The sequence below is a fragment of the Lycorma delicatula genome, chromosome 5 (assembly GCF_047948215.1).
Source record: "Lycorma delicatula isolate Av1 chromosome 5, ASM4794821v1, whole genome shotgun sequence".
NCBI lineage: Eukaryota > Metazoa > Arthropoda > Insecta > Hemiptera > Fulgoridae > Lycorma > Lycorma delicatula.
In genome coordinates, this window is record NC_134459.1 from 111,391,812 (window position 1) to 111,415,054 (window position 23,243).

Sequence of the window (23,243 nt, forward strand, 5' to 3'; positions counted from 1 at the left end):
ATATTTATATATGTACACAACTTATTTATTTATTTATAATATGAAATCAAATAAACCAAAACAATCAAATTTTGGTATTGTTTTAATATTTAATCTCTAAACTCTTTAGAAAGGGTTTAGGTTGTATTCCTTTAATTTTGTTAAAACAAAAATTGCATAAATTTATCCTTACATGTAAGAATATTAAAATTCCAAACAACCTTCATTGTGGAAGGCTATTTTCTGGCTAAATCTGACTGTTCTACTTAACATGAATGTACATACATGGTCTAACCAGAGTGCTTAGTGAGGTGTTGTTTTTTTCTTTTTTAGTAATTACTTTCACTTTTTCCTATAAATTATTTTAAAATAAGTCTTTTTAATATTCTCTACAGATTAAAACAATAATTTTTCAAAAAACAATTAAATTTACATTTCCATTAATTTTAATAGATAGAATCAAAATTTTAATATATATTGGACCTATTTAACTTTATTTATAATTCCAAGTGGTGGCCAATTTTTTCCTCGGTTATAAATGTTTTAGTTATTATAAAATCTTATTTTTTGAAAATAAATAAAATTCACAAAGTTTTTTTCTTCAAAAATTAATAACAGAATATTAAAGTTTGCTCAAACAATTAACGATTTAAAAGAAAATTTTGTTATACTTATTTATCAAAAATTATTCTTCATGAAATAATGACCAAGAATCAAGTTATTTTACATCGATGTTGTAAAAGTATGTAAGTATGCAATTAAAGAATTATATACAAAAATTTTAAAAAATAATTCTCTTTAGGTAAAAGCTTGAGATATGGGACCTATGATGATCGTATATTTTCTCCCCCTTAGCTAAATGCGACCAAAATTAAATGCAATCAATACCCCATTACATTGAAGTCATTTTGTCAAATTTCATCCAATCGGTCCTTACAGTCCAGAAATACAAAATTTTTCAATGCTAAAATTGTGTTTTTTTGTTAGAAGGAATCATGAAACGTCAATATCTGCAAAAACCCTTACATGCAAAATTTGACCTAGTTAGCACACTTTTCCTTCTTTAGTATACTGCAGAGCTATGCAGTACAACTTCATACATGGGAAAGTAAAAATGCACAACTTTATTAAAACCATTAATTTAACGTAAATTAAAAAGTCTTTTGTTAGTAACACAAGTAAACAAAACCAAATATTGAAAATAATTTCTTAACCATTATCTCAAAAACTATGTGATTGGATTGCACTTTCGATTAATGCCTCAATATTATGGTTCAAAACAGTATTGTGTTATCACCTCTAAGTTTTTCAGTTATACTTTTAAACGGAAAGTTGTAAACGGTATAAATTACTTAAATGGGAATAAAATTTAAAATGTATAACTTTTGCTTTTAACTGAACAAAGTTTTAATTTAAATAAACCTAAAACTGAATAAACATAAAAGTTATTACTGAATAATAATGAAAAAACTATTAAAAATTTTTTTTTTTTTAATTACGATCAGAATATCACATAATATTCATATTGTTTACTGTAATATGATATTTATCTTTAAATTGTTATTTTCATTTACTTTCATTATAGTTTACTTTCCTTTGTTCTAAGAATCTCACATGAAGTATTTTATCAAAATGTCATACAGAATGTAAGTTTCTTTTATTCATACTGATTTTATACATCTTCAAATTTAAAATATCTGTTCCATTATAACTGAAATTTTTATTTAAATTAATTTACCTAATTACTTGAATAAATAAAATATTGTTGATAAACTGCACCAAAATTAAAGAAATAATAATTTTTAATAATAAATTCAAAATTCAAGCAGCACTGCACAAGTGAGCAATTGCCAAAAAATTCAATCTGACTGACTGCTAGGCTTTGGAACAGACACTGTTTTATAATATTGCCAAAAGAAAATTCACAGGTACATGGCAGGACTTTGTGGATAGTATGTTTGGAGCAATCAACTGGCAGCAGTCGCTGAACTTGTAACTGTAAAATTTTCAATAAAAACCCATTTATTGTTTGCCTTTCTGCTTTTGTGTTTGTTTTTATTAAATTATTAATTGTAATTTTCTTCCCTTTTTTGGTCTCATATACTGTTTGTCTGATATTTTGATACATATATATATATATATAATATATATATATATTAATTCTAATTTGTATTAAGTGACATACTATGATTCTGTAAAAACAACATATGCTAAAAAATAAGAAATGATATGTATATATATATATATATATATATATGTGTGTGTGTGTGTGTGTGTGTGTAGTATTATATTAATATAATATTATAAATATAACGTTAAAGAAAGCTTGAATATGGTTGGTTCAGATAATGTGAGTTTAAATGTAGGTAGAAACAACGCAGAGCTATGTGAGCATGTATACAACAGTTTAAATTGCACCCAACATTAACATTATTTCAACTGCAATGATAACATGAAACAGTCAAACATGAGGAAGCTAAAAGTAAATAATATTAAGATCATATCATAAAAGCACATTAAGAAACTGTACACAATACAAACATCCATAAAATAATTTTTAGCTCAAAGAAATTATATATATATTCTATTAATTTGCTATGTAAATATATGGTATGCAAATAAAAAAAAAACAAACTTTATTTTCCTCAGCTTATTTTTACATTTTATTATATATTTGTAATTATTAGTTTTAGTATGATTTTCTTTAGTATATAATTTATTTAAAATGTACATACATACTTATTTAGTCTCATTATTTAATTAAGTATTATAAATATACAATTTTGCAATATAAATTATATATCTTTTTTTTAAATGTAATATATAATTTCATAAACATCAATGTTCTGAATTTAAAACAAAAAGACCATACTTGAAATAATACTTCATCAATCCGCCTGTACAACTTGGTTTTTTAAATTGGTGATAAATTAAAAGCAATTACTAATCCTCCATTGGGCTCCAACTTTAAAAAATTAAAATTTAAATAATTTAAAAAATATATGTAAGTGCATTTTTTAAGACGGTTTTAATTTTTAATAACAAAGAAAAAAGAACAAAAAAGGTTAGAACCAAAAAACAACAAACAGAACATATATATTTTTAGAGGTGGGAAATAAATGTTAAAAAATATTTTTCCAAAAATATTCATATAATATTAAAAGTTAAAGGTTGAGCTTAAAATATTTGCTAACTTAAAGTCTACTCTACATCTAACACCTTTTTCAGTAGAGGTTAAAATACGAACCAAGAAAAATATCTTTGCGTTTTATGTTCAGGTCTATAATAAAAAAAATTAATATGATCAATACCCCATTTATAAAAATATTTGAGCCCAGTCCGAACAAAATTGATTTGGTGTGTCCTTGAATATAATCCTATTAAATAAATTATGACTTACGTACGCACATACATACATTTTTTTTTTTTTTTTTTGGTTTAGATGAACTATTTGGACAGTGAAATGTAATTATTTACAAAAAACCTGATGCCGCATTTTTCACTTGATATATTCACCATTTCCTACATTTCCTCAATTCTAGTTATATTCACCAGGAAAGTAATATTAAAAGAGCATTTAGTCGAGCCTTTTAGTCGATTTTAATTTTTTATTATTACAGAATATGCTATGAAAATAAATAAATGTTACAAAAACTAAAGCAGAATTGTACAAAAGAAAAATGCAGATGATAGTAGAGACAGGAGACAAGTCAATGAATGTCTACTCAAAAAAAGGATATAGAGTAAAAACAAGAGTAGCAGTTGTTAAGAAAGTTCAATAGAAAGAAATATTTATTTTGTAATAAGGTGAGTTAAACCTAAAGAAGTGTCATATGAAGTGTTATGTTTCAAGTGTACTTATATATAGACATGAAACGTGGACACCAAGAAAAAAAAGCCTGGAAGTATTTGAAAGGGTGTGAGCTTGGAGGAGGTGGGAGAAAGTTAAATGCTCCAAGTACAAACAAACAACTAATGGGTAATGAATAATTATAGCAGCTTAATCATAACAATTAAAATAGAAAAGCTACCTGAATGGGATTTCCCATGAGAGCAGGACTGATAAATAGCGCTATAACGATCAATAGAAGGAGAGGCCAGAAGAGAACAAATTAGAGTCGATTTAAAAATAGATGTAAGCTATCAAGATCTTGAAAGTTTAACTGGGAATTAAGCTTAGACAGACATGATACCAGGGACCTGTCTACAGCTAAGTAACTACTTGATGATTTTATTATAATAAGAAAGTGTACAAGATAATTTCCATTTCTTTTAGTGCAAAACTTACAATATTGTGGGTGGTAAACAACCGTACTTTCTTTTGCAAAATATTTTAATTCAATGTAAACATTTTTATTAACTTAATTTAAAAAAATATATATATTAATTTTAGGAAGAAAAATTATTTGATTTGTGAAACAGCACTTCCATTTTATATTATTTTTTTATGTAAAGTTCATTTCATAAAAATAACATAATTAAAACTTCCCTTGTTAATTAGGAGTGAATATATGACCAAGCAGGTTGTTTTTCACTTGATATATTCACCATTTCCTACATTTTCTCAATTCTAGTTATATTCGCCAGGAAAGTAGTATTAAATGAGCGTTTTTTAGTAGATTTTAATTTTTTTTTAATTTTTAATGAAGAAAATGTGCAGAATTGGAAATCTGTGTCGACGAAATTAGAAAAAAACAATAAAAAACACAGAAAATACTTTTCTGGGATTGCTTATTTATTCTTATATAGTGGAAAAATAATACATGAATAAAATTTAAGAAATTCTAAAAGTTTATACTTTTACTTTTTTCTCTTCCTTTACCACCAAAATCACCTCCCAAGAATGGTTTACATCAACGTTTACTGTAGATGAAACTTCATATACGGGAAAGTAAAAATGCAAAACTTTTATTAAAACCATTAATTTTAACGTAAATTAAAAAAGTTATTTACTAGCAACACATGTAAACAAAGGCTGTATATCGAAAATAATTACTTAACATTATCTTAAATTAAAAACTATGATGGGATTACACTTTCGATTTATTGGATTACGATAAGTATGTGATTTTGATTAACTAAGTAAAAGAGTAGACAGATCTACAAAAGAAAAATTTCGTGTTAAATTATAAACATATAATTTTGCAATATAAATTATATATCTTTTTTTTTAAATGAAATATATAATTTCATAAACAACATCAATGTTCTGAATTTAAAACAAAAAACCATACTTAAAATTATACTTTATCAATTCGCCTGTACAATTTGGTTTTAAATTGGTGCAATTACTAATCCTCCATTGGGCTCCAACTTTAAAAAATTAAAGTACAAATTATTTTTTACGCAAAACGGACAGTACGAGTAAGCAAGCCACTTAAAAAACCTTTTTAAAAGAAAGTTACAAATCCAATAACCAAACAGAAAATTATTGAACTATGTTATCAAAATATTTTGCATCAACATTTTAAATACAGTTTTAAAAATGTCTCCTAGAATTAATTTAATTTTATAAACATCTTTAAAAAGATTACTACTGATTTAACAAAATTTTAATAAATCAAATGAAAAAAATAGACTCATATACATCCATTTCATTTTTCATAAGCCCAAATAGAATTCAATCATACAGCAAGCTTCCTTAGCGATGAATTGGATCATTTAACCCAAGATGATTAAGTTTGTGGGTATTCCTTTCAAATTAGTGGGAAAAGTTACATGTAATTATATAAAAGAAAAAATATCCTTGAAATGAAGAAATAATATTATTCTAGTTACGTATTCATTATATGGCAATAAAAGAAAAACATTTTGTAATCTATTGTAGTATCGAATAAGAAAAAATAAAAAAGAATTCAAGCATCTCACATTGCCACCTCGAACGTAACTCGACCTTCAAACCACACGTGTTTAGAATCCCTTACAAGTTATTTAGTATCAAGAGTGACACAGAGGGTAAGCGTTTGCCTTCTCGCCCGAGATATAGACAGTTCAAGGCCAATAATATATTTCTATTATATTTTAATGCTATTAACTTCTCGATATTAATCTTCCGGCCTCTATTTTTTTGTTACATTCTAAAATTAACAATAACCCTGACCTGAAGTTCCGCAGATGACAAATATATGCATTAGACGAAAAAGGAAGCAGCTTTCTAAGAGTTCCGAATCAACAAAGCTGGAGAAGATAATTGGAGGTTTCTGTTAATATCATACGAATCAATTTTTTGCTTGTTTTTATTTCCTCCACTAAATATAATAAAAATTATTAATAATAAATTAATAAAAATGATCACTTTGGTTTATGGTGCACAAGCGTACTGCCGGATTAATTGTATGCATTAACTCGATTGTTTGTCGACGGATTTTTACAAATAAGGTGTCATTCTGTTCAAAATAAAATGCATAATAAATTTGTAAAAGTAAAAATTTGATCAAACAGATAATTACAAAGATTGAAGATTAAAAAATTAAGATAGACGCCAATTTGAAATTTTCGAAGGTGATGTTATCAACATTTTTTATTTTGTAGGACAAGGTACTAGTCTTAGAAATGCCAAATTTAATTAAACTAATTGTACCCGTTCCTGAGAAATAATTTTGTTATTTAAAATCACAAAATGGCGTCCAGAAGGAAAACAAAGCGAAGTAGGACTTATATCGATATGAACTTTTTTGCTCAGTTTGGTGTCCTGAAGCAGTTCCTGAAGTTCGGCTAATACGTCCCGAAACACTCTATATATCATGTATCTATTGTACATGTAACTGTATCACTCTGTACATATACCCGTATATTTATATATATATTTTTTTATTGGGGGGGGGGGGGTTAGTAAAACACATGGAATTAGAAAATATATTTCTAATTTTCTTTTTAAATATTCTAACAAATAAAAATCAAATCGTACCTAATAAATATTGGAATAATTTAAATATATTTTTCATTAATTTAAAAAGTAGATATATCATCTGCATTAATTCTGAATTAGATGAATAAAAATAAAAAAAATTTTACATTCAATCCTTTATATCGACCTTGTAATACGATATTTAAAAACATTTACCAGAAATATAATAGTAAAAAGAATCAATTTCATGTTAAACAATCGTGGTAGTATCAAGTAATTAATTAATCGAGGACAAATATTTCTACACTGATATACGATTATGTTAACGACAGAAAAAGTTAAGATCAACACAAATCAAATGTCAGAAATGTAAAATAAAGCATAAACCAACCTTAATAATCGTCAGAGTCAGCCGTTGAAGACCCCGAATCAGCAATTGAAAAAAACTGACGGCACTCTTCATAAGGTGATTCTCCATCCGACATAAGACTATAGCAGAACATGTGTAGTGATTATTTTTCCGTTGAAATATAAATTCGGCAGTAACGGCTCGTAGCTAAAATTAGTGTTAGTGCTGCTCCAGAAAATTTTTTCTGGGCCTTTTCAAGGCCACGGTTAAAGTTTTCTGTAAAATAAAAGAACCGTAAAAAATTAATAGAATAGCTGGAAGCAGGATAATAATCTAATTCTACACTTTATCACATTCAAGAATATATATTCGGTTTAACCGAATAAATAATAAAATGTCAATACAGATAATATTTTTTAGTATTATTACATAATAACTTAATAAAATATCTGCTTATAAACATTATAGTCCAACGGTGCTTAATTTAAATTTCTATATAGACAGAAACAAATACATAATTAACTTTTACTAATTACTTTCTATTTCGCCCTTCCAGCGTGTTTTTAAACAGATTCGGCAATCAAAGAGCCCTTGCTTTCCGTCATCTTCTGATCACTACTGAAAAAACAACTAAACCACTTTCACATTCCTTCCACCGACTGAACTAAAAAAAGGTAACGAACAAGGAACGTTCCATACACACGCAGAGTAAAAAAAAGTACGTTCCACCAGCACGTCAGGGTTGGCACTGCGACAGCGACAATGCTCTCTTTCCCTCGCAGCCTCGTGTGCAGCTTCCTATATATATGCGCACAACAGCCAAACACCACGCCGCTGGAACTGTGAAGCGCACAGTTCCGTACAAAGATTTTTGAATCTTTTTCATAAACTGGGGGATGGCTACTGACATTAAGCTTAAAAATTATGTATTGTACAAGTACGTATAAAGAAATAATTAAAGAAAAAAGGACTCATTATATTAAATGTTATCGTTAATTTCAAGTGGAAATAGGAGGTGCTACAATTCCACAGTGCCTATGCGCGAGCCGCCACTAAAATTCGGTTGTGTCCTGCGGGATGTTTTTTAGTATTGCCATATCTTTTTACTTTATCCCTAACTTCTCTCCACAAAACTCTAACCTTAACGTTAATTTTAACCTTAACCTCTCTTCAAGAACGGATTAGTATCTGAACAGGTTGCTATAATTCACAAAACTGATTCCTAATTGACATGAGTGCTAATTACGCAGTGCAAGATTTGACCAGCGGGGGTCACCCGTTGTCCAAACCTGCTTTTCGACATTTAAATCTCGTGTTTTCCTGATCCTAAGTATATCTACTATATTTAAGTAAGAAAAAAATTGAAATTTATCACGTAATTGCTCAGAACTACCCCAATCGTTTATTAATATATCATGAATTGATGATAAGAGGTACGAGTCACGTGATACCATTTATGCTGGCTATAGCTACACTCGTGACAACCGATTGGTGATTTTTTCTTGCAATTGGGGATAGGCGACAAACAATTATTTGTACTTCGGCCGATTGGATTAATTGGAATTCATATTTCATGGCTTCAAAAATTGGAAACCCTTCTCAAGATAAAATCATAAAGTTTACAACTAGCGTCGTAAATAGTAAATGTAACCTGATAAAGAGTTTTGAAATAACCAATTGTTCTCTTCGTTACATATAAATACTTCTTTCTTCTTATATGTTGTTTGATTTTTATCCAACAAAGGGAATGGGAATATAAATCTCAGATATATTAAAAATGTGAAATTATTATCTAGTAGAGTTTTACTAAACCATATTAGCGTTTTGAAATATAGTCGTATTTACGAATGAAATATTATTAACAAAAATTTATTGTAACGATCATTTTTTGGCCTACTTGCTGTAATAAAAAAATTAACAAAATGTTATTTAAGTGAAAGCTTTAATTATTAGGTTTTCAGGGCCACTGGTAATCGCCAAACAGCCAGGAGGGTCAATAGACAATAAAATTACAACCGATTTGATATTTATTTCATCCACCTCGTTAAAAATATGTGTAAGAGCATATCCGAGATTGTAATAACAAATCATTTTTTATTTTTTAGTTTAATTCAGCAAATTTATTTATTTTTTACGTTATCAGTCAGATTTATAATTATATTTAAAATTATACAAAGTACGTGTAAATATATAAAATAATATTAAATATGACATTTACATGTTTAAATAATAAAATAAACCAAGACATTAACATCAAAATTCTTTTATTAATATATAACATAATTGATTTAAGGGCAGGCAAATAAAGTCCAGTATTATGTTCGGGTCTTTTCTATTTTTCCCCACAATGTTTTTTTTACGTTACGTATTAGTATTTCATCTCTAACGGTCAAGTAATGCAATAGTAAAGCTCTATAAGGGCAAATTATTGGGTACTTTTTCGGAATCCGATAGCTACTTATTTAAAAATTTTTTCTTCCAAATTAGTGGGTATTTCCAGAGAAATTATAAATATAATGTAACCAAAATTAACCTACGCTCGCATCACTCGCTAGTCAAAGTTAGCGAGCATTCAATTCAACCCCTTTCTCCTTTGAATCAATTTCCCTAACTATACGAAACAACGACATCTTACAGCGTACTAACTAGACACATCTTACAGGCAGCTACACTAATGTCTACTAATATTGTGCAATGTCGTGCTAGGTAACCAGACATGTTTAAACATGAATAATTAGTTAAACATGAGCAATTACTAATACGTAACGTAAAAAACCGTTGTGGGGAAAAACAGAAAAGGCTCTTATGTTGGAATAAATTACAAATATAAAGAAAACTACAACATAAAATTTCAAATTGAAGTGGAACAATGGAGGATAAGTGAATGAATGAAAGGATAAAAAACTAATTAGTAAATGCTGATCCCCGTGGCGGAGTGGTAACGTCTCGGCCTTTCATCCGGGAGGTCCCGAGTTCGATTCTGGGACCTCCCGGGAGTTGGCAAGCCCGATTAGCCTCAATAACAACATAAATTTTGTGCTCTCTTAAAATAATATAAATATTTCAGTTCAGTGTGTTTTTTCGGTCATTTATCATGTTTAAATATCGCCTTTGAAGTGCTCATCCTATGGGTGTTGACTTTCGCATGGCTGAGATTTTGGTAATTGTAAACTAACTTTAATTTCATTCTATGCCAGAGTTTAGCTCGTAAAACTCAGGAGATTACCTTTCATTTTTCCTGTTTAGCCTCCGGTAACTACCGTTTAGATAATTCTTCAGAGGATGAATGAGGATGATATGTATGAGTGTAAATGAAGTGTAGTCTTGTACATTCGCAGTTCGACCATTCCTGAGATGTGAGGTTAATTGAAACCCAACCACCAAAGAACACCGGTATACACGATCTAGTATTCAAATCTGAGTAAAAATAACTGGCTTTACTAGGACTTGAACGCTGGAACTCTTGACTTCCAAATCAGCTGATTTGGGAAGACGCGTTAACCACTAGACCAACCCGGTGGGTTAAACTCAGGAGATTAGACTGATTTTAACCCACCGGCTTGGTCTAGTGGTGAACGCGTCTTCCTAAATTAGCTGATTTGGAAGTTGAGAGTTCCAGCGTTCAAGTCCCAGTAAAGTCAGTTATTTTTACACGGATTTAAATACTAGATCGTGTTCTTTGGTGATAGGGTTTCAATTAACCACACATCTCAGGAATGATCGAACTGAGATTGTACAAGACTACACTTCATTTACACTCATACATATCATCCTCTCAAGTATTATCTGAAAGGTAATTGCCGAAGGCTAAACAGGAAAAAAAGAAGGATTAGACTGCTTTCTTTTTACTTTCAGTCTTCTTCATATGACTGAAATGCCATAATCACTGTGCATTCAGAAAGTCAACGCAATAAACCTTAAATTAATATTACGCCGAAGAACTATTCCGAGACAAAGCAAACGCTATCTATGGGGGAAAAAAGGAACTGATGGGAGTAGCTGATAACAGAACTGTTTTCTTGCAGATAACAGACATGCAATGAATGAACTGAGTGGATAACAAGCATTCCTTATCTATTAGGCTATTCCAAGTTGTTAAACTGATACGTTTATAATATTTTTATTCGTCAAGCATATAAGGGCTACTATTTATATTCTATCAGTTGACTACGTAACCCACAGTTCATATTTATTTTAAACTTTTAGTCCAATAAAATTTAATATTTTATGTTTGGTAAAAATGAATCTTAAAGTTGAGAATGTGATTAAAGAAGGTAATGTAAAAATACTTCAGAAAGCTAGTGAATTAAGGCATTCACAATACACAAAATAACCAAAAAAATCAGCATCCCTTTTAAAAAAGTGACTGTGTCGGGGGACAGTCATGTGAGATACAATAATGACGGTCCCTCTCTCCAGAAGTGAGAGTTAGTTGAGTATGCAAGTCTGGTGGTGGTCTAATGGACATCGAACCAAAATCCACTCCTCCAACGAACCATTGCTTCGTAATAGTGATTGGGACCAATGACGTCTCTGCTGGGAAGCAAAATGTCATCTTTAGGTGTATGGAAGACCTTATGAAGAAATGTAGTAACTCCAAACTCCTAATCTCATCTCTGCCAACACGATTTGACCTGGTTCCTGACAGTCCCGTCCACGATACCGTCATCCAGTTAATAATTTCATCGAGGAACTCTGCCAGCGTTGTAGAGATGTAGAATTTCTCAATGTTGGGAGTATCGGACGACACCACTACATGGATGCATGGACTGTATCTTCGAGCTAGTGAGAAAAACTGTTCTCAAAACTAATTTTGGATAAACTGGCTCAGTCATTCCCGGATTCTGATCTGCCCCATGCCAATGATCGCCTGCCCCTGCTTCTGCGGCTGCCTCCTCCGACTTTCAAAACAAGACTGCTAGCGCCAGGCCCCCGCACTCTACTCTTTGATTCTTACGCAAGTGCTCTAATGAACAATCTCCCTCTTCAACGCTCGACTCTTCCGGACTACTCAACGACCAGCGTCAAGGACACCTCTCTGAGATGTTGTCGTTCTGTGTACCAAAAAAACGGCAATGTACTAAGGAGTATAAAACCAAGTTAAAGAGTATACTAAGAGTGTACTAAGGAGTATAAAACCAAGGCCAGAGAACATCGGGTTCGTCCTCTAAAATTGTACTTCAAAATTATTATTTTTCAAAATTCAAAATTTTACATCAGAACGTTGAAATGACCACTAATAAGGAGGATGAGTTGACGACATACTGTGCCAAAAGCTTCAACCAGATATATTTGTAATTTCAGAACACGGCTTTACATCAAAAACCATTCAATTCTTCCAAATTCCAAATTACAATTTAACAGAGTTTTTTTGTCGACAAAATCACCAAGAGGGAAGTGTGGCAATTTTTCCAAAACATTCAATAAAATCCGTACCATTGAAAATTTCCTACTCTGTCGACATTGATTTCGAGGTCTGTGCAGTTAAACTCCAAACCAAGGTGCATGGAAAAGTGATAATAGTGGGTTTGTATATATCTCCAAACCAACTATAAAATACAAATTCTTTTTTTGATAACTCGAATCTCTTCTTAACATTCACACTTTGAAAAGAAATAAATTCATTTTAATATGTGATTTCAATATAGATGTAGTAGCCACGCTGACCCCCCTTACCCTGCGGCTTCGCGATATTCTGAACTCTTTTGATAAAAAATTGGTAAATAATTGATAATAAATTGGTCTGTGAACGAGCCAACTAGAGTGACGTCCACGTCGAGAACAGTACTGGACAATGCCATAACGAAAATTCCAAATTCCTCGGTTTCAGTGGTGAAAACGGCCATTTCGGACCATTACGCCCAGGAGGTTGAGTTTAATGGAAAACCAGAGATAAAAAGCCCAACCTTCACAATAGAGATTAATTAAAAAAGAAAATATGGTACTTACGTATTAACGCCACCGCAGCTACAGCTTATTTAAAAACAAAGTAGTCAATCGGATTTCGGTGGAAAATTAACAGTCTCTTTATTAATTTTAATAAATGGTTATTTATATTTATTTATTTTATAAATATAATTTAACCAAACTTAACCTACGCTCGCTAACCTTGACTATTTAACACCGTCATTTTTTGAGTATTTATTTAATAAATTCAGTAATTATTGCAATTATTTATTATTTAAATAATCAAAACACTCCTGTTAATTAGTCAAGGTTAGCGAGCGTAGGTTAAGTTATATTTATAAAATTTTAAATAAAAATAACCATTTAATAAAATTAATAAAGAGACTGTTCATTTTCCACCGAAATCCGATTGACTACTTTGTTTTTAAATAAAGCTGTAGCTGCGGTGGCGTTAATATGTAAGTACCGAAAATATTAAACAGCTTAACTCCAAACTTATAGATGAAACTTGGGATTTCTTACAAAAATATAAGTGCCCAAATGAGAAATTAGATAAATTCTACAATTGTTTTAACTATTATTTAGAAATCAGTTGTTCTTTCAAAAATAAATTTTAAGTAGAGCAGAATACCTGGAGTCATCCAGGTATTCTTGTGTGAAGAGAAAAACTTACGTTTTATTATTCTATTTTTATAAACACCCACAATGAAAGATTAAAACATTTTTTTCAAAAATTACAGAAAAATGTTCAAAAAAGTTAGTTGCACGGCTAAGTCTGTCTAAGGCATTCTACTCTGTTGACAAATTTATGGATGGCCGCTGGGATAATTAATCAAAATTTTATAAGGACAGAGCCTGATGTCAAAAGATATGAATTGTGCATGAATGATACGTTTTGTATGTTTGAATGGGGTACTGAGTGGATAGAAAGGGCTTAAAAATTTTAATCATTTTTGTAAACGTTTAACCGCATTTTCTAGTTGTTGATTGTTGACGATTTTCATGCAATTTTGTATTGCTTTTTACGCAGTAAAAAAAGTATTATTATCCCGGTCAGGCAAGGCAACTTCATACGCTACATATTTCCTTTTTTATATTGCCATGTTCAAGCTTCTTTGTAAGCTTCTGCAGGGTGAATTAATACATTAGTCAAAAAAAGAATATCTATAAAATTTCAAACTACATACTGCACGGCATTTTCACATGCTACAAAAATTGTCGTTCATCTCATCCTCTGAAGTTATAGCTAACGTGGTCCCGGAGTTAAAAAAAAACCTACATATGGCTAAACGTAACATTACTTTCATAATGGTTATTCTAAGTAATATGTAATACAAGGACTACTATAAACGTCTAATTAATAATATATTTTGAATTCAATACTTTTACAATCTTCAAACATTTGAAATTAGAATAACATGAATCAATCAAGATAAAACTAGGTATTTTGTTAAAAATTATAATCAGTTTAAGTTACAGGTTAAAATCTCATACATACGTTGATATTAAAAAGATTGAATTTCCATAATGAAATCAAATCTTAATGATTCAGTTTGTTAGTTGTTTTCATATTGAGTAAGTCCAGAATCTTATTCCCTATATTAGTAGATTTGTAATTCATAATTACTGTAAACTTAACCTATTCAACACTGCATGTATGGACTGTTATAGTACAGCATAACGTATAAAATTACTACATATATATATTTATTTAAACTAACATTATTGGAAATTTTCTAATAAACTTACCTGAATTTAAAATCTTCTTCAGTATATAAAAAAATTAGATTAAAATGGAATTTTAACTCCGAAAAACGATCACTAACACACGCAATCACAACAAACATTACGAATAAAATATAGATGCCGCAACGACTGCAACTAGACGAAAGGGCGCGCAACTGTATCATTCCATATGACGCATAAGATGTACAAAACAGCCCGTTTTTACGCAGCTTTACGACTGTCTGTGTGTTAATGCAGACATCAGCAACTTTTATTAGTCTCTTCAACCAATTGTCTACAAAATTTATGTTTTTAATAATTAACTTCAGCACTTCTACACAACTATCTAAAATAAATTTTTTCATTCATGTATCTATCTATTAAATTTATACGTTAAATAAATAAATATATATATATATATATATATATATATATATATATATATATATATATATATATATATATATAAGAAATAATTTCTCCTCATTCAATAGAAGGATTTTTCGTCTGTTACAACAGTAATATTAAAGATCATAAATATCTGATCGTGCCATACCATTAATGTATTTTGTTATTAATGATTTTAATGGGATTTTATGATCGTTGAATCTTTTACTGCTTTTATGGTTTGTTTTATTTTAAATGTTTGTAACACAATGAATATTGTGAATGCAAATAAAAGAAATAATTATAATTTTTTACATCGATTTAGTAAATTAAGTAAACAAGATTTACTTAATCTATCTACGTACATACATCTTTTTTTAAATTATCTCACCAGAGTGATTACAATATCTTCACATAAAAGTATGTTCTATTTAATTAATATTGTTGAGCAATTATATGAGAAATCAACTAGGCCTCTTGTCCCTACATAAACATGAAAGATAACAGCTTAAATTCTTATATATGTTGTAACATCTAGTAGTGCACCTTCCCTTTTGATTGTAATCAATTGAACCAAATGTGTCCAAAAAAGCCCAAAATCCAAAGTTCAAATCCCAATGTCCAAAGTTCAAAATGGATTTTGAACTTTTTCTTAACTGCAGTAATAAGCTCTCATTGAGAGCTTTTCAATGATTTATTGTAAGTGGTATTTATTTTCATTGGTTCCACAGTTATAGCCAAATGAAAGTTTAATTAATGAAATAATATTTGAACCTATAACGGAAAAGCACATTGGTTCGAATCAGACTTCATCTCCTTTTTTATTTTTTAACGTTTTTCTTTTAATTAATTTTTTAAATTTTAAAAAAAAATTAAATATGTTGAATTATTAATAATTATTAATCCATGACTAAAATAAAATTTTACAATAAATAATTAACAACAAAAAAATTTAAAAAATATGAAAAAATCAGGAGTTATTAGTGAAATAAAATAATATGTACTTTTAAAAATGTGTATATGTAATTTAATAGGCATTATTACATATGTGATTATATAATAAGGTTGGTGAAACATCTGATTATTTAATATTAATTGAAAATTATGATTTAGAATTGCATTATTTTTTGATTTTCTAGTTTAATTTCATTTAATTATTCTGTAATTTCTGTTTAATTTTATCTAAATTAAAGTTAACTACAGAATGACTGAAAAATAGACCCTTACAACAACAACATATACACTGAGGCATACATACCCAATCTTTAATATGAGTAAATTGCAAAAAATTCTTATCTTTTAGTTCATTACTCCTCTGATATTGTCGGACAATATTCTCTCAAAGTCAGAGTTGATCATCATTTCGCTTATTTGTTTTTTATTGCCAATCATTTACTCGCTCATTGGTTTGATATAATTCTTCTGATCTTAATTTGTGTACAAGTTCTCTAATTTAAAAATTTTCTCTCTCTTTATATTCATCATCTTTCTTAATATTTTTATTCTTTCCTTGGGTCTTCTTCTCTCGTCGAGTAACGTTCTATTGCAGTATTCATTCGATGCACTTCATCATCCTACTTAATTCATCATAAACATATATATAAAATGATGTTAAAAGTTAATTATTTACAATTAATGTATACCAATAGTAATAATGTTAATTGTATAAACAAAGTTCATGTTTCAATTATTAATAATTATGAACTTATGATTGTAAAAAAAAATTATTTTAAATTAGAATTCAATATGTTATTAATGAAATAAAATTCTATGTAATTTCATTTTTTTTAAATGTATATATGTAATTTAATAGTCATACAAGCACTCTGATGTGGTGTCCAGATCAGTTTTTTATTTTTATAGCAGAAGATTTTGTTAGCATAATTTTTTCATATGATTAACTATCATATATACAATTTAGTGAACAATTTTAAATGTAATTATTAAATCAAAACAGATTATAAACAATTTTTACAGAAATGTTATGAAAATTTCAAACTGGTTTCTAATTTTGACTTGCGAGAATATTTTTTTTTGTGATTTGATCTATGTAAATCAATTTGGTAAAAATTTTCTGAAGGGCAAGAATTAAAACAAAATGTGAACTAATTTTAAAAAAAAGTTCTTTTTAAATTTTGAATGAGATTTTTCCTTTTAGGTAATAAATAAAATCTGACACCCTTAGAAATATTGTTAAGTAAATATAGTTTAAGTGAAAAATTAACCCCTGAAACTATGTTCTCTGTATCTTTTCATTTAAAAGTAATATAATTCTATACTAATAACAACAGTTTGAAAGGGCATAATAATAAACCTTGGGACATTTTGAATAAACTTGCTTTGTTTGAATCTCATTTGTATCTGATGTAAAAAACAATTACTCTTACTTATTTACTTATTTCAGCATTAAAAAATTACTTCTATTCAGTACTGATAGTAAATTACATGATGTTTATTTTTCTGCTTTCAGCCGTCCCCTTAACAACAGAAGAGTACCAACCTCATCCTGAATATACAGTGGCAATTGCAAGACCAAGGTTACCACCACTGCAGGTATTTGTTTAACATATCTTAATTTTTTGTAGATATCAAACAACGAGCCTTTTTTAATACACCAGCAACCAGTTCAATTGTTCTTACAAGTCTACAGTGTACACATCATCTAACCTTGCCATCACTAAGTACATTGTCATTGGGTAAGTTATATGGGAAGTAATAGAAGCTGGTGATAACTTCACTGAACTGAAGAAACAGTTTAATTAATCATGGCTTCACTAACATAATTTTATCCTTATATCACATACTTTTAAATTAGAAAATTCTAATAACTGAAATATTGAATGTAATCACCTGTAGCCCCAAACTTAATGAATTTGATATCAATTTTCATCTTGGAAAGGCATAGGGTATCCTCTTCCTACCAACACGTCATTGTGAAGAAAGGAACATTTCCAGCATCTAAACAAAGTCAAATACAACCTTGGCAAATTTGCTTAGGGGATACATAAAACACCTCTAATAGGACTCAACGCTAAAAAAAACAAAATTTATCAGGAACAGACTTGGTTTGGGGCCTACAACAGGCTTTGTATTAGCCAACAATAATTCTGCTAAGATCACTTATCTCCAAAAATTCATCACATGAAAGAGTATATAACACTTTTGAAAAAAGCAACGACTACAAAAACTTGATCCATCCTGGAACCAAAAATTAACCAACCAAGGTCTACTCAGTAACAGTACAAGCTAGATGGCCGCTGTCTGCAAAGTCAATCTGAAACACAAGATGGACCAGGCAGAGCAGAGCTTAATCTAAGTTTAAAACATGCATCTTTCTTCCCTGTTTTGAATGATATGGATCACCTCTACCTCCATGAGTCCAAAGGTCAACTATCTAACATAATAAATGTTTTGATGTTATTTCCACATTACTGGAGGCTAAAAATTGCTCATGATAATCTGTAAAAATTGCTAATCTGTTCAGATTTTGTATGCATATCTGTAGCCAAGCCATGTGTTTTCCAAATCTAGTCCTCTACATTAGACCGGTCACTGAGTAGGCCCTAAGTGTTTGTAACAAGTTACAGATTGTGATAATTATGCAGTCAATACCATGATAATATTACTACTAAAATGATGTAGTTATGTTCAACTTGTAAAGACTTTTCTATACCTTTAAATATATTTAACAGAATTATTCTAAACTGAAGACAAATCAGCATCCATCAGAACAAGTCATAATTTAATAAAATCGGCTTTATTGCTTTACTACGGAATGAATTCGGAGATTGTTTTCCATTCCTGGAAGCTTACACATCTAGTTCAAATGTTATTATTATATGCTAAATTGAGTGATTTTTTTTTATGTACAACAATATTGTGGAAGACAAGTTGATTGTTGTCTTTGTACAATTCTAGAACTGGATTGGGAATGCAATACTTTGATTACGTGAATAATAGAAATACAGGAATATATGATGTGGATATAGAATAGGCATTTGATGTATAAAGACATTAAATATCCTTAGACACTAAAAAATAATATTTACAAATAGAAAATTCTTTTCTTATAAAATAACTCATTAATATTTTAATTAGTTCCACAGAAATCATTATCCTTTAATAAAGCCTACATACATATCATTCTAGAATTAGAAAAAAGACAATTACACAAACATCACATATTAAAATTATTACATCGTTTGTATATTTATTGAAGGTATACAGAACATTTCTTTGCTTGTTTTCTTAACAAAGATATAAAAGTACAAATCATGAAGTAATAATTTCATAATAAAAAAAGTTTAATAATAATAAAACAAATGACAATAAATTCATTGCAAAAATTAAAAAAAAAAAAGAAAGTATTTATAATATTAATTAGATAAAAAATAAATAAAGAAAATATTAAGCTAGATAGATCAGAGATCCAGTAAAATTATAATCTGTCATAATGCAAAAATATTTAATGAAAATAACTTTTTCCTGACAGCATAAATTTTATAAAAAGAAATTCTTGAAAATCAACTAAAGATTAATTAATAAAATAATGTAGTTTCTCGATCAAAAAATATCACTAACTTTTGAGGAAAACTTGATGGCAAAAGAGGTTGCACAATTCAAGAAATGAACTGATTATCGTTATTTGGAACAAACCACTGTGAATCGTATTTGGATTCGCATGATTGCCAACATTAAATTCACTGAACAAAATGAAAACATTGTTATATAATATCACAGGCTAAATATGTCAGCAAGAAAAAATATTAACTAATAATTGCTTTTATTTCATATTGGTTGAACATTTTGTAAGAAAAAACCACACACATCGTATCAAGTACATATGATAGATTAAGTAAGATGGCACAGAAGAAACTGGAATTATTTTATTACCATCCTGTGGTAACTGTGCTATGTACAGAGTCAAGTAAAAGTTAAACTTAAATCTAACCTTGTAATCTCCTAAATCTACAACTACCTTATTTCCTTTAGATTGGAGAGGTAGAGTATTCTTCTCCTAACACAGTTTGGGAAAACCATGTTTTTAACACAATTTTTCCATGTAAAAAACACCATAATATAACATTTATATTTTTATTTACTCAGACTACAAAGCCTGTTCTGGCACCCATCTACATAGTGGTCTCTTCTATCTCCTCTACCATGTGATCTGTAACTTTGTAGTCTGGTTGGTAGTTGTTCCTGGTAATTCTTCAATATATTTTTCAATTAAAAATTGCTTTACTTTTTTTATAAAAATATTTCTACCATCAGAGATAAAAATGCGATAATTTTTCTAAGCACTTAGGCCCTACATAAGATAATATAATTCAAATAAAGTTGCTCTGTGACTCAGTCAATTTATTAGTTCTATTTCTTCAAATAACTAAATTGACAATGTTAAAATAATTCTATTCAACTTTTTTTTTTTAAATCTGCCTACAAATGATTATTGCTTTATAAATAAATAATGAAGAAATTCTATTTAATTGTAGGAAACAGAATATTTCATATTTCCTTATTCTATTATACATCTAATGACTTTTTATATCTAAAGTCTACAAATTATGGTTTGCGTGCTAGCTTCGCAAATGAAATGATGTACCATGACAATGACTTTCTTCATTGTTCCCTATTGTGACGAATCAACCTTTCATTTTAAAGGAAAAGTAAACAACCATAATGTGCATTTCTGGGGATCAGAAAATCCTCACAAAATATTGCATTCTGAACAACTCCCGAAAACTAAATTTTTTTGTGCTGTATCCTGATGGCAAGTTCACTATTCTTTTTCGCAGAAGCAAGTGTGTCTGGAATGAACTACCTTGATATGCTACAACTATGGCTCTTTCCTCAACTGCAATACAAACCATAGAACTTTATTTCATAACAAAATGGTCTACCTCCTCACCGGCATAACGTCATACATTATTGGTTGAATGAAGGTCTTCCTGACTGCTGGATTGGTCTCCAGGGACCAAATGACAGGGCTTGTTTGTCGTGGCCTCCATGTTTGTCCAATCTGACCCTGTGCAATTTTTTTCTTTGAGGGTTTATAAAGGATCAAGTGTATGTGCCACCATTACCAGCTGACCTACCTGACTTGAGACACAAGATTGAAGCAGCTGTCACATCCATTATTCCAGACTTGCTGATTAAAGTTTGGGATGAACTCTCCTATTGGCTGGATGTATACCACGTAATAAATGATGCTCACATTGAATACTTACAGGAAAAACTGTTTGAGTTGCTCTTTCAATTCATGTATAATTTATCAATGTAAGTAAAACTTAATAAATATTATATAACTTCAAAACCCTGATATTTATTTTGAAACAAACGGTATTATTTGGAAAGTATAATAGCATGAACTGTATATTATAAAAAATAAAGGTATAAATTATGTTAATACTTCACCTTAAATACCAAAATAAAATACATAAAAAATCAGGTAATATAAAGTTTATGAATCTAATTTAAAAGACTGCAAGTCATAAACCATTAAAATAAAACTATAAATAGATTTTTCTGACATTGGTAAAAAATAGTTTATTAGTAAATATAAAATTATAATTAAAATTTAAAAATAAATTTTATAAAAATAACAAGATAGAAGAATGTAATTTCATATAATTATGATGTCACTAAAAGAATTCCAACTAGGTTAATAATTTTAAAAATTTCCTGTTCTACCAGATTTCTTGTGACATAATTTTAGTATTATTTATTTTTCTGAATATCTTAAAATTAATCAGATTAAATTATATAATGCTAAGATGTTATGCAAATATAATGCAATCAGTTATCACATCATAAATAATTTTTAAATATAACAAAAAATTATTATGTAAATAAATCAAAACTTACTTTAGTTTGTTATAATTTTTTTTTCTATTGAACTGTACTGTCTTTTTACTTAATTTAATTATATTATTTATCTATATTTAAACTTAACAAGCAAATAAACAAACTGATCGTAAATTAGTATTTAAATATTAAAGATTATAATTAAATAGATAAATTTAACCTTAATGGTAAAATGATCTAACTTCAATAATAAATATAATCACTAGCAATGCCCATTAAGTTATCGCTATTAACTGCTATAAGAAACTACTTGAAAATTACCACTTGATAAAGCACTTCAATAATATTTTTTCCAGCACAAAATCAGCAGTGGTACCTATGGACTCTTAACAATTACAGTTTTAAACATTCCATGTATAATTTTTCTGTCTACGGCTAATTAATTAATGACGATAAAGGTTGTTGTAAAAAAGACCATCAATGTGGGTATATCATTTATTATTATGTATATGGTTTTATTACCATGTGAAATTCAGACGTAGAGTATTATAACATAGTATACAATTAATTGGTTTCTAAGAAGAAAAAGGATTTATTGTTGAAAGTGAAATATATAACAACATAATCCACTTACTAAAAATTTTCACTTTTCAAAAACAAAAAAAGAATATATATATACAAATTGTTAATACTTATTTATAAGTGTACAAAAATAGTTCCACAGTTTAAAATCATCTCACATCATGTCACTCTGGTATAGAACTAACTGCAATAGTAATATAACAGTACAATGTATGGCTCTTCAGTAGAACGAAGGCTAAGAAAAGTTATGTTGTCATAAAGTTGAAACAGGATGATAAAATTAAAAAGTGCATATTTATTCAAGCGTAACATTACAGAAAAGAAACCAAACAAAACTAAACAGTATCATAGCTTTGTAGATTTTTTCATTAATTTAAAACAATAGCCTAGTTAGCATTGCCACTTCTACTTTCACTATGTCATCATTAGTACCACAACTATTTTAATTTACATTTAACATTTTTTTCTTCTTGATTCATATTGTTGCAATAGGAATTACGGTTTAAAAGATAAGATATTAATGTGAAGTAGAATAAGATCCCAATAACACTTTCTTTCTTTTAATGATTAACAAATTAGTAAAAACACTCATTAATTAAAAGTTAATGTATTTATTTAAATCTAACAATTAACTAGATTGCAGCAGTTAATTAAAACACA

The 23,243-nt window shown here is 28.8% G+C and overlaps 1 protein-coding gene across 4 annotated transcripts in view; it reads left to right on the plus strand.

Moving 5' to 3' along the window:
* The window catches only part of LOC142324514 (uncharacterized), a 249,134-nt gene that overhangs the window by 214,514 nt on the left and 11,377 nt on the right, over positions 1-23,243 (plus strand). For 2 of the 4 annotated variants that reach the window (XM_075365339.1, XM_075365341.1), the window contains exon 3: positions 17,665-17,747. The exons of the other annotated variants lie outside the window; for them this stretch is intronic. In XM_075365339.1, the coding sequence (XP_075221454.1) occupies positions 17,665-17,747 (83 nt within the window). The remainder of the gene's footprint in view (positions 1-17,664; positions 17,748-23,243) is intronic. 4 annotated transcript variants of the gene reach the window in all.